The sequence below is a fragment of the Dipodomys spectabilis genome, unplaced genomic scaffold (genome assembly GCF_019054845.1).
Source record: "Dipodomys spectabilis isolate Male_0828 unplaced genomic scaffold, ASM1905484v1 ptg000018l, whole genome shotgun sequence".
Classification (NCBI taxonomy): Eukaryota; Metazoa; Chordata; class Mammalia; order Rodentia; family Heteromyidae; genus Dipodomys; species Dipodomys spectabilis.
In genome coordinates this window covers 11094392-11107376 of record NW_024870695.1, presented here as the reverse complement: position 1 = coordinate 11107376, position 12985 = coordinate 11094392, and the positions used below count along the sequence as shown (strand labels likewise).

General features: G+C 51.4%; 1 protein-coding gene across 5 annotated transcripts in view; it reads right to left on the bottom strand.

Annotated features, from left to right (window-relative positions):
* Positions 1-11662, bottom strand: part of Znf385c (zinc finger protein 385C) — a 29134-nt gene extending 17472 nt beyond the window's left edge. For 4 of the 5 annotated variants that reach the window (XM_042674048.1, XM_042674051.1, XM_042674050.1 and 1 more), the window contains exon 1: positions 11413-11662. In XM_042674048.1, coding sequence (XP_042529982.1) covers positions 11413-11662 — 250 coding nt within the window. The remainder of the gene's footprint in view (positions 1-11412) is intronic. The other variant, XM_042674052.1, reaches the window with a different exon arrangement.
* Between the last annotated feature and the right edge of the window lie 1323 nt (positions 11663-12985).

Here is a 12985-nt window from a genome sequence, read left to right as displayed (position 1 = left end):
TTCCTTTTCCTGAGAATTGTGGTTTGAAGCCTGACTAGGTAGGAAAGTCAGTGAGACTCTTATTCCCAAAGAAACAGCAAAAACAACCAGAAGCAGAGCTGTGACTCAAGTGGTAGAATGCCAGCCTTGAGCAGATAAGCTAAGCAAGAGAGTGAGGCCCCTGCGTTCAAGCCCCAATACAGGTGTACGAACACATGCATGCACATGTGCGCACTCACTCGTACACACGCCCACGAACACGAACACACACACACACATACACATGCATTAATGCAATTTAAAAATTCAGCTGACACTGACCGTCATGCAGGTATACTCAGTAGCCACATGTGGCTGGTTAATTGCTGCACAGCACAGGGAGAGAATATCTGCATCATCCCAAAAAGTTCTATTGGGCAGAGCTGCTCTAAAAACACAGCAACAATCCACTGACCTTATCCCATCACAACCTGAGGGACTGAACCAGGCTGGGTTCAAAACCTGGTGTTGATGGACTCCCAGGATCAGGGTCTCCAGTCTCTCATGGATCCCCTTTCCTTGAGACCCAACTAAGAGAAGTCCATCCTCTCAACAGAGTGGGGACCAGGTAAGAGGGGGACCACCTGTACCCCTCACCCATCCTTCCAGGGAACTTGGACAGAGAGGGTGGGGGAATTTCCTGAGTCTCTGCCTGCTCACCCTTGCCTCCCTGCAGGACATCACTCCCGGTGGTCCACCCTTGCCCAGAAGCTCTGGGAGGGATATCCTGACACCATCCCCCCTGCGCACACTCACAGAGACTCGAGAACCACCATCTTGGGCGGTGGACGCTCTGGCCGCGGTCTTCCTCAGGCTTCACTGAGCGACAGCAGCCACTAGTGGTAATGACAGTGAAGAGGCGCCAGCAGCCAGCCCAGCGCACCTCTCCAAAACCCAGGGCCTCACCTGGCCACACCCACCTCCCTCGAAGCAACCAGAGCCACTAAAGTCAGACTGCCAAAAGTGGAGGGACAGGAGCCCAGAATCCATGTGTTCTTCCGAGAAGAGCTTTCAGGTGTAAACCAACTTGTACAGCATGAGCGAGGTGTGGGCTGCCCTGTGCTCTTGAGAGTTTCTGACCAAGGGATGTGGGGAGCGCTCAGGGAGCTGAAGGTCTGCAGGGGTGGCAGGGGTGCTAGGTGTGGCCTGAGGGGGGAGGGGGGGAAGGAGGTGAAATTTGACACTGAGAAGTGCATTCCAGACAGGGACTTGGCAGAGCAAAGCTCCATCCAAACACTAGGAAGTTAAAAAGATCCAAAAGGGCTGGATGCTGGTAGCTCAGCCTGTAATTTATTTTTTTATTTTTTTGTCAGTTGTGGGCCTGAACTCCGGGACTGGACACTGTCCCTCAGCTCTTCAGCTCAAGGCTAGCACTCTACCACTTGAGCCATAGTGCCACTTCCAGCTTTTTCTGCTTATGTGGTGCTAAGGAATCGAACCCATGGCCTCATGCATGCAAGGCAAGCACTCTACCACTGAGCCACCTTCCCAGCCCCAGCCTGTAATTCTTGCTACTCAGGAGGCTGAGTGTTCCAAGCCAGCCCAGGCAGAAAAGACCATGATACTCTTATCTTCAATTAACCACCAAAAAAGCTAGAAGTGGAGCTGTGGCTCAAGTGGTAGAGCAGCAGCAGCTAAGGAACAGTGGCCAGGCTCTGCGTTCAGAGCCTGTAAAGCTGAGGTATGGGGCAAGCTGGGAAGGCTCTGTCCACAGTGAATGCTGTGTGTGTGTGTGTGTGTGTGTGTGTGTGTGTGTATACACACATATATTTAAGTTTATATATATATATATATATATAATTTAAATTTTATAATTTATTTATGTATAAATTCAAATTATATAATATATTTAAATTATATATATATATGCTTATATAGAATTTATTTAAATACTAGGGGCTAAACTCTGGTCTCTGGTATTCTTCAGCCTGAGCCACCCATTTGAGGCAGGATAGACTAGGGAAAATGAGGCAGGATAAATTGAGTTTGGGGCATTTCTTCCAGGTAAGAAAACATGAAACAAACAATTAAGCCAAGTTTTCTTACCATGTAGTTTGTCCAGAAATTCTTATTCTGCCATCCAAGTCAATGACCCTATGTGCAGAGTCCCTACTTTTAGAAGGAAACCACACTAACCTTCACCTGAATCCAGTGACACCTCTAGCAAATATTGGAGAGATGTCAGACAACATTGAGTGGAGAAGAAAAAGAGAGGCTTCTTCTTAGAGCTCTCAGTTTGCAAAAATCCTTCTTCACTCAGAGGTAAGGAGAGGGAGAGAATTCCCGGCAGGAAGAATTTTTTTTTTTTTTTTTTCAAAACATAAGGCTCTAGAGTCTAGGGAACTGGGATGGAGTGGCAGTTTTATTTCACTTTACACTGGCGGCTAAGCTAGGAGCCTCCATCTCCTTGACTGTGAAGCAGGAATAACAATTAAGAAGAACTGCAGGACAGAAATGGGTCTGGCAGCCACAGGAGTGTAGAGGCTATCTGAAGAAAAATCGAGGATTCGGATGCTGAGGTACTTGGCGATGCAGTCTCTCCTTTCCAAGTGCACAGAATCACCTAGAAATGCTTTCCAGCCATCATCCCCCAATTGGACATACAAGTGTCCTATACCAGCTTTAGGGTACATGTTGACTTGAGGCTCAGGCCCCTGCACTAGACTGCTGGGAACTGCCCCCGGCATTCTTCACTCAGAGTTCTGTGTTATCACAATCTGCCTCTGACAGTCACCAGGAGCCAGGGATGGGGCATGGAGCCATGGCACATGCGCACACATGTGTGGCTGCCTAGCCCCTGGCTACTCACATGAAGAGAGCTGCCACAGCCACCATGCCTGCCCCAGGACAGTGCTACATCACTGACAGGTCTAGATTCTGCACCCCCAAAAGCGCTGGGGTGGGAAGGTGGGTCTTCTGTGATGGCATTTTGCAGCAGAACTCCACCTTGATTAAGTGTCTTATAGAGCAGTGTCTCCCAACCCTGGTCAGAAATCAGTAGCATGATCCACAGCTCATTGGACAGCAGCCTCAAGAGGGTGGTCTTTAGCTCTGGGGATGCACAGAACAAAACCAGACTGACTGAGTAGAGAAGAAGAGGCTGTCTTCCCTCTCATTTAGTGGGAGTGGGGAGCTCCAATTGAGGCTGGGACTGGGGCACAAATCAGGTGTCTTATGGAATAACATCAGCCTGGCTGCCATCTAACACAGGATCTAAAGAAACCACATTCTACAGTTGTGCCCTAACTGTAAAAGACACACACATACACACACACACACCCCCCTGAGGCCCACAGGCTCCCAGATAGTGATAGACACAGACACATGTACTCACATGTACTCACATCTTCCCACAGTGAGCTTTTTAATGTACACGCATTGCTAGGGGCACACACACAGAGGCGGTGCCCACGCAGAGAAACACATACCTAAGGGCCACATGTGAGTATGCACGTATACAGATGGGCATGAACAACAAAAACAAATATATACACCTGGAGGGACAGTCAGACACACAGACCTCTATAGATATAGCTACAGGTCATACAAAGCAATAGGCATAGGGTACACACCTTCCCAAAGAAAGCTGTCCACACAAATATCTATAGACAGAAGCATGACCCAGACACAGATGCAAAGCACCTGTACACCCTCCCTTGCCTAGTCACATACATCTAGTTTATAAGATCCTACAGCCAAGCACAGAAGCGCTTTCCCACTCTCTGCTCCCCCCGCCCCACACCCAGTCCCCCAGCACAGGGCAGACAGCTGTATCCTCCCAGAGGTGCACACATGTATACAGGTCAAATAATAACATTGCCATTTTTCATCACAGATACAAACAAAAACTCTTTAAAGAAAGACAGGAGTCCAGGGGAGAGAGAAAGACAAAGGCTAAGGAAGGAGGAAAAGGGGCAGGGCGGGGAAGAGAGGATAAACCAAGACCTACAGCTTGCCTATTGCAGGGTAGGATTCTCACTATGGCCAGGGGTTCCCCCCCACAATCTCCATACCTTCCCCAAGGTGGAGAAAGACCCCTGAAGCCCAGTCATGGGAGAAAATATGTCCCCATCCCCACTGCCTCCAAGCACTTGCCTAGGAGAGGGTTCCCAGAATCACACCTAGCAGGGTGATGGCTGTCTCCCTACAGAAGCCAAGCAAGTCTCCATATGGAGAAGCAAGTGGGAAGACCATAGATACATTGGGAGTTGGGGGCAGGTATTGTTGGGGGCCCCAGTGCCCTGGCTGGCCCTCAAGTGAGAACTTGCTGGGATCCTGACCCTTGTCTCCTTCTGGGAGGTGGTAACAGATCTCTCTAAACTCCCGGCTCCCCTGACCCCTTTAAGGGGGTGATTCACACAAGGACTCCACATTTTCCCCTAAATCCTCCTAGCCCCCAAGCTGTTCCAGCCCCCTCCCTCCACCTGAGCCTCCCAGACTAGACTAAGGTAAGGGAGTCAGCAGCTTTGGTGCCTCGGGCAGAAAACCTCTGGGGACAGCAACAGAAAAAGCATAGGGCTGGGGATGGGGGACGGACCCCCCCCTGGTCCCCAAAGTCTCCAAGCCCTGTCTGCACCCCCAGCACTCACCCAGGAGCATTTCTCAGCCTTTGGCAGCCCCTCAGTGTTGACGTGAACTGAGTGGAAGAACAGGAGCAAATGAAACCCAGCCAGAGTGACAGAGGGAAGGGGGATGTGAGGGACAGGAGGGGAGGACGCACGAGGGAGGGACTCCTGGTCCTGGTTGGAAAACTGCATCATGACTGGGCCCTGCCCCCACCCCCCCCCCCCCCCGCCTCCATCCGCCCCCCTAACCCCCCTACCCCATCTCCATCCGCCAGAAAGGAGTTGGCTATTCCCCGGTTTTCCCCCACCCACCCTTGGGGTGGGTAAGACAGCCAGGGGGTGCCCCCGAGGTCTCCCCTCCCACCCCCTGGAGGCCCTGCTAGTGCCACAGCTGCTGAACTGAAGGGTTGGCCTTGTCCCCAGAGACCTCCTGGGCAGGAGCAGAGTTGCTGTTACCCCTTTCCTGCCTTCTGGAAGCTTCTTCCTGCTCCCCTGCCTCAGGTATGCTGCGACAGGAGCCCCCATTCTCCCACCCCAGCCTTCCTCATTCTCCCTCGGACATACTCTTACATTGACCTGCTTTTGCTGAAGGGGAAACTGAAGCCGCTGAGAAGCAGTTGAGAGTTGCCCGAGAGCATTGGTCCTGGGGGTGAGGGAAGGGAAGGGAGCTGAAGTTGTCGCCTTGGAAGCTGGTAGGAGGAAGAAAGGAGTTCATCTGCTCTGCTGGAATTTCCAACATCCCTGCTTAGTCCCTTCTCTCCTCCAGTGCCCCTTTCCTCCCTGCCTCTTGCTGAAGAAAGCTAGCTCTGTATTCACCTGAGCACCTGGTGCCTCTGGGCACCAGAGGGGGGGGGGGAGGGGGAGACATGTAGGGGTGGGGAAAGACAAGGAGAGAAGACAGCCAAACCCACAGCTGGATCCTCTCACATTCCAGGCTCTGTCTGGTCCCCATCCCCCTCGGCATCCTGTCTCCACCAGACAATAACCTGTAATCTCAGGGGCAGCCAATACCAAATACCACAAAGCAGGTCTTCTGAGGGGGGACTGGAGGCAGCAGCTTCGGAAAACAGGTTTGTTAGGAAGGGGCTCTGGGGGAGTGGGGAGGGGTGGCGGAAAGAGCTGTGTGTGAGTGTGTGTGTGTGTGTGTGTGTGTGTGTGGGTGTGTGTGTGTGTGGAGAAACTCAAGCCCAGAGTTAATTAACCCACCCAGACATAGAGACAGAATCTTTGTCTTCTTGAAGAGCAGGGATCTGAACTAAGTCCCCTAATTCTCTACCCAGACAGCCTGTCGTGTCCTGGTGGTCTGGTATGGAGGGGGGAGGGTGTATGTGCCCATGGTCAGGGTCACACCTGGGGGAGGGGATGTCTTGGGAGTCCCAGGGGAAGTGTGGGGAAACCTCTGTCACCTGCCCACAAAGGAAGATGCCACAAGAGGCACTGGGTAGCCTGCAAGAACTTCTAAGTGGCCTGTGGGGTAGGGGTGGGAGTGGGGGAGCACAGTTTCTTTGAGATCGGTACCTGAAGACCTCAGGATGGGGAGGGCATGCCACTGAGAAGGAACCGGCAACCCAGGGAGATGTTGAGGGGTAAAGGGCAGGCTACAGGCTACTCCTGATGAGACTGAAATCGATCCAGCTGTGGGAAGTGGCTGAGGAGGAGTACCTCCAGCTAGTGACTCAGCTGTGACCTCAGCTCACAGTCTTTTGATGTCTGGGGCCAAGGGTATGGCTCTAGCCAAAAAAGAGAGGAGGGCTCAGCCCAGCAGGATCTAGAGAGGTACAAGTGCAAGGAGATGGGGTGATGGAATGAGTACATCCCAGCCTGCCAATCTGACCACAACAGCTTGCCATCTTTGCTATGTCTGGAGTCCATTATAGTCTGATCCATCTCTGCTTTCCCATCCTCCCTACCATCTGCCTTGTACTTCCCACCCAAGGTGCCTCTGGCCATTTCAGTCAGCCAAAGTTTCTTTCTTTCTTTCTTTCTTTCTTTTTTTTTTTGGTGGGTGTGGGGCTTGAACTCTGGGCCTGGGCAAGCGCTCTACCACTTGAGCCACAGCGCCACTTCCGGTTTTCTGGTGGTTTATTGGAGATAGGAGTCTCATGGACGTTCCTGTCCAGGCTGGCTTTGAATCCCAATCCTCAAATCTCAGCCTCCTGAGTAGCTAGGATTTCAGGCGTGAGCCACTGGCGCCAGGCAGTTTATTTCATTTCTAAAGTCCCCGCCTCTCCTTTTGGTGTCAGGTTGGCAAGGGATGATGGGAGACAGGACTGGGTCAGCTCTAAATTAGATGGCTGACTTAATCCTGCCAAGAGTCAGGGAGAGAAAGGTTGGACTTAGGAAGCTCTCCTTCCACACCCTAGCCACCTGAAGAGGCTGGAGATGGCTAGCAGCTCCCCACTTGTGGTTGCGGGTTCCCCCTCCCCCTTTCAGTTCGGAAGGTGCACGACAGAGGAGTGGCTATGGGTCTCCAGCACTTGTGGCATCGTCATGATGGACACCAGCTTCTATTCTCTGGGCCACCCCATCCCCATTCGCTCTCCAAGTGCTGTGGGTCAGTCTCTTAGCTGCTCTCCTTGGCCTGCCAGGGTGGGGAGAGGTGGAGGATTCCGAGAAAGAGTCAGAGACACCTGGCTTTTCACCCAAGCAGTGTGGCCTTGTGTATGTTTCCTGCTAGGAGCCCCAGTATTCCCAAAGTGAGAACTGAATGTCACCACCTGCTAGGCCCCCAGGGTGTCCTGCTGTGGGAGCTTCTGTCCTGATGTGTGTGAAGAAATGGTTTAGTTTGTTTGATACAGGTTTGGGGGCAGGGGGGGAGGGGTGGTCATAGCACCTGGACTAGGTACCCATCAGAAGTCAAAGCCATAAAGTCTGGGCCCAGTAACTTCATCTGTTTGCATACACTGAAGAAGCACTTAGGGGTTTCCCAGGGTATAATGGTCAATAGGATCAGCCTTACTTTGGGTATTCCCCCACCACCCCCCACTCCCCACCTTGAGATGGGGTAAAAGAAGGTGCAAAATTCATTCCTGAAGAATAAAAGGAATGAGGGGAGGAGATAGGAAAGTATGGGGTGGGATACCCACTAGTTCTCCCACTTCGGACCCCTTCAAACATCCCAGGCTCACTCAGGGCTGGGAGTGAGAATTCAGGAGCTGGGTGTAGCTGAGGAAGGATGCTTCTGGTCCCTGCCCAGAGAAGGAAGAGCCACGCACATCCCCCTCCATGTCTCCCTCCCACAGACAGTCTCTCTGCCTCACTGCCTGTGACTCCTGTCGCTGCAGAAGCCTCTAGCCCAAATGGCCCCTAATCAAAGTGACAGTTCCCAGGGCACAAGTCCTGGCTGCCACAGAGCTGGGATGTTTTGTCTTGTGTGGTATGGAGCCTCAGACCACGAGTGTCTAGGAATGAAAAGGTGTGTTAAGGGCTCCAGGCCCCCCCTGAACTAGGCATGGGTCCGTATTTCCATTTCTGCAGGAGCTCCAGTCCTCATTCCCCTGAGGGTCCTCTGCTCTTTGTTGAAAGGGGCATGGCATGCTGGTCTAATCCTTATACTGGACCTGACTAGAACCCATATTCAGGACCACTGCCACTCTCTTCCATTTTTCCTCACTCAACTCCCACTATGGGTATTTGCTAGCATCTTCCTGCTGGGATTGCCTGGTCTCAGACAGCCAAGGGCAGCGGGGGAGACACCATGGCAGGGGGTTATGGACCATTATAGGCCCAGAATTAACCAGACCAATGGAGAGAGTAGGTGCTCCCTGCAGAGAGGCCAGAATTTGGGGTTACTCAAAATCTGAGGCCCTTCTGATGTGCCATGCTGCCCTGATGCTGGCCATTCCTCAGAGCATGGGCAGTAGAAAGGTCTGGTTCCATGTCTAAGACCCCTCCTCCTAGCCTGTGAGTGCCTGATTGTTCAGGATCAGGCACCAAGCACTCCTCAGGAGGGGGTCCCTACATCCTGTGTGGAGCCAGTCCAGAGCTAGAGATGACAGATGGAGAGATACCTAGATGGATGACGACTTAAAACAGTCCTGATGGAACCATCTGGATTGGAGTACCAGGCATTATGCTTCCTGGTAACCCCTAAGACATTGATTCTTCTGAGCCAACCCCACCCCTTGCTGGTCCAGTAGCCCCTGATTTCCTTCTGGCACCCTCTTTCTGTACACTGATCAGAGCTGCCACCCACAGCACTGCCCTAGCCAAAGTCATCCATGCCACTTCCTCCCCCTGGTCCCTCTAGTTCTTGGATCACCAAATCTTGACAGTTCTGCTACACAAACGCTTCTAGGACTTGCTTCTCCATGCCACCATTTTTCCTTTTTCATGAACCCTAAGACAGCCTTGTCTCTTACCAGGAGTATCTGAAACACGACTCCTGCCCAAAACACTTCAGGAAGGGTGATGATCTTTGGAACTAAGGCCCCAGGATCCCAGGATCACCAGCTCACCCCCACCAGGGTCGCCCCACCCTCTACCCACTACCTGCTGAGCCATGAAGCCATGACTTTCAGGCCTTTGTCTCTGCCTGGGTGGACCTCTTCCTTCCAGTATCCATCATCAATGTCATCTCTTCTCCAAGCTATTATTGTCAGCTTATCTTTCCCTTTTCTGAATTTGTGGGGGGGGGCGGTGTACGATTGCACCCAAGGTCTTGTATATACTTGGCAAGCCTTCTAACCTTTGATTTTTTTTTCTTTTGTTTTTGAGATAGAGTCTAAAGCTATCTCTGCCTAGCCTGGCTTCAAACTCTTAACCCTCCTGGACCACCAGGCACAGCCTCCTCTGGCTTCTTGAAGTACCCTAATGAAGATTCTTACTATCTTAGGATAAACACATTTATGTGTAAAGTTATTAGCTAGCTCTTTCTTTCTTTCTTTTATTTATTTATTTATTTTGTCAGTTGTGGGGCTTGAACTCTGGGTGCTGTTCCTGAGCTCTTCAGCTCAGGGCACGCACTCTACCACTTGAGCCACAGTGCCACTTCCAGTTTTCTAGTGGTTAATTGGAGATCAGAGTCTCACAGACTTTCCTGCCCAGGCTGACTTTGAACCACGATCCTCAGATCTCAGCCTCCTGAGTAGCTAGGATTACAGGCGTGAGCCACCAGCACCCCACATGCTAGCTCTTTCTTGACACACAGCTATGATACCTTAAAAAAGTGTGAATCCAGCTGGGCATCAGTGGCTCACACTTGTAAATCTAGCTTTTCAGGAAGTTGAAATCTGAGGATCGAGGTTCAAAGCCATCCTGGGGCAGGAAACTCCATGAGACTCTTAGCTCCAATTAACTACCAAAAAGCTGGAAATGGTGCTGTGGCTCAAAGTAGTAGAATGCTAGCCTTCAGCCAAAAAGTTCAGGGACAGTGCTCCGGTCCTGAGTTCAAGTCTCAGGACCAGCAAAAAAAAAAACAAACCAGAAAGAAAGTGTAAGTGCCTCAAGTAGTTTATGTCTTAAAGATTATCAACAAATATTTGATGATTGAGTTAAGTGATGATTTTTGGTGGTACGAGGATTTGAACTCAGGGCCTCACACTTGGTAGGAAGGAGGCTCTCTACCACTTGTACCACACCCCCCAAGCAGAATGAGTGACTTTTGAATTCCCTCCACACACATCTCCCCCACCCCCCAACCACATGCTTTAGAAACATGCAACCATCAGATACTCTCTCGCTCAATCACACCCTTGATGTCCAGCCTAAGAGCCTGGGTAGAGGAGTTGGTCCCCTTCATCCTTGTCCTTTGCCTGGGCTGTGACCTCTGCCTGGAATGTCCATACTCTCAGGCTCACCACCCGCTTCCTCTGAGGTTTTATGCCCAAGGGAGGCACGTGGTATCCACAACACCCATCTGCTCTTTCCATGTCTGGCTCAGCTCCAAAGTAAGGCCCAATCTCGGGGTGCAGTGGTGCTAGGAGAGGCAGGCTCTGGGCTGATCTCTTGCCTCCAGCACGCTGTGTGTGGAGGGGAGACAGTGGATGTGCCATGAATGTCCCCCAAAGAAAAGGCAGCTCTCAAGGTGTCTGAGCTCAGTGGTTTTGTCACAGGCTCCTCCAAGCTGAGTAGTGCAGCCTCTGGCAAAGCCACTGAGCAGCCCTGCAAGCTGGGTCTGTACAGCCTTCCCCAGGAATGGGAAGTGAGGAGGCCTCCCAGCTCCCTCCCCACCAGGCCTGCTGTGAATCTGTGTCCCCTGTCAGCCTGCAGTTTGGCTTCTTACTTTCCCCATGGCTCCCATGTGCCTGTCAACTGGCATCACCCTCATGGGTGCATTCACCCATTTCCCCCAGAACTCTGCCTTGCAGCCAGCTGCCCCTCAGTGCTGGCAGCCAAACCTCTGCAAAGTCACCCCAACCAGGGAGAGGCAGAAATCCTGGCCAGGAGTCCAGTGCACAAGGGAAGAGGCCGAGCCTCCTCTTAGTCCTCAGTGAGAGTGCTATGGCCCTTGTAAACCCTGGGCAGCGCGGGAGCCTGAGATATCCCACAGGTGAAGTCCTTGCCTGAAAGTCTCTCCCTGCTAGGGGGCACCAGGCTAGAGAAATGCTGTTTAAAGGGTCCAAATCCCCCCCCAAAAAACCCTACTGCGTAAGCCCCCATAACTAAAATGACCTCAGGACGAGGCCTAAAGACCCTCAATCCTGAGACACCCCATGGAAGGGTTATTTAGATAGAAAACCAAACTCGGAATCCTCAGACCCTAAAACCCTTTAAAGGCATCCTCACCCCCAAAGAGTCATAGACCCAGAGCCTCTCCGAGGAGCCTAGAGAGAATCTTCCCTGTAGGACTCAAGCCAAGTTGATGGGAGCAGCGCCCCTCCACACTGACCTGGGCCTGAGGGCGTCTTGCCCAGGCTGAGTTGTCGCAGCCTCCGCTGGTGGGCCCGCCCTCCGCAGTGCACCTGGGCCTGGGCTGCGGAGTTCAGCTGGATGTTGCAGACATCACAGAGTGTGTAGGAGGGCCGTTTTCTTTCCCGTTTGGGTTTAGGTGGTTCTGGGGTTGGAGGAGGGCACTCAGTAGCTCCAGATGTAGGAGGCTCCTTCTCAACTGGGGGAGATGGGCTCAGTGGCCGCTTCATTCCTGAGTAGATAGACAGGCAGACAAAGACAATGGCTGAGTGGTTGTGAACACAAAGAAAGTGTAGGAGGGGCTCAATACATGGAGATTTCTGGTATATTGTATTACTGGAGAAGCCTCCAGCTTTCATCTACCTCCTGCAACCCAAGGATGGCCAAAGGAAGTATAACTGAGTTATGCTGCTGCTTATAGACCAGCAGCGAAATGCAGGAATTTTAGCCCACTGTTGTTGGTTTATAACTGTAATCCTGATCAGGAGGCTGAGATCTGAGGATTAAGATTCAAAGCAACCCTGGATTAGAAAAACAAAAATAATAACAACAACAAAAAAAAAAACACTGTGAAGCCGGGTGTTGGCTCATGCCTATAATCCTAACTACTCAGAGGCTAAGATCTGAGGATTGTGGTTCAAAACCATCCTGGGCAGAAAAACCCCAGGAGACTCCTCTCCAATAAACTACTCAAAAAAGCTGGAAGTGGCACTGTGGCTCAAGTGGTTGAGGCCCAGGGTCAGCACCCAGGCCCTAAGTTCAAGCCTCATGAATAGCAAACAAACAAACAACAACAATACTCTGAGACTCTTATCTCCAATGAATCAGCAAAAAGCCAGAATATAGAGCTGTGGCTCAAGTAATAGAGTACCAGACTTGAGTAGGATAAAAGCTAAGCAAGAATTACAGGTACCATGCTTGTAATTCTAGCTACTCGGGAGGCCGAGGATTACAATTCAAAGCCAGCCTGGGCAGGAATGTTCATGACACTCTTATCTCCATTGAACCAGCAAAAAGCCAGAAGTAGGGCTGTGGTAGAGCACTAGCTTTTTGTAAAAAAAAAAAAAAAAAAAAAGCTCAGAAACAATGTCCACATCCTTGTGTTCAAGCTCCAGTATCAGCACAATCACAAACACAAACAAAAACAACCAGCAGTTTCAGGGAAGGATGCCTATACTCTGGGAACTCAGACCCACAGAAGCGAAGCTCAAAGAGCTGTGAGTCTTAGAGATGGGCCCTGGGGGAGATACAGCAGCAGAGGTGGTGTTAAGCAAGTTCGGGAAGCCAGAGTTCTACCCTGAGGCAGGAACTGTCAACCCTGAGACAGACAGGCCTGTGGCACTTAATGGAGACACCGCAGCCACTGGCCAGAAACCCAACCTTCCTGAGCCCTGATACCCAGCAGGGTGACATTCACAAATAATGACAGTATGCTATCCCAACTTCTGCTCCACATGGCTCCAGATGCTCTCTCCTGTCTTGGCCACTGGGTATTAGGGCATCAATGGTGTTTTGTGTGGAGACTTAGGCCCTGAACCCAGCCTACACAACAC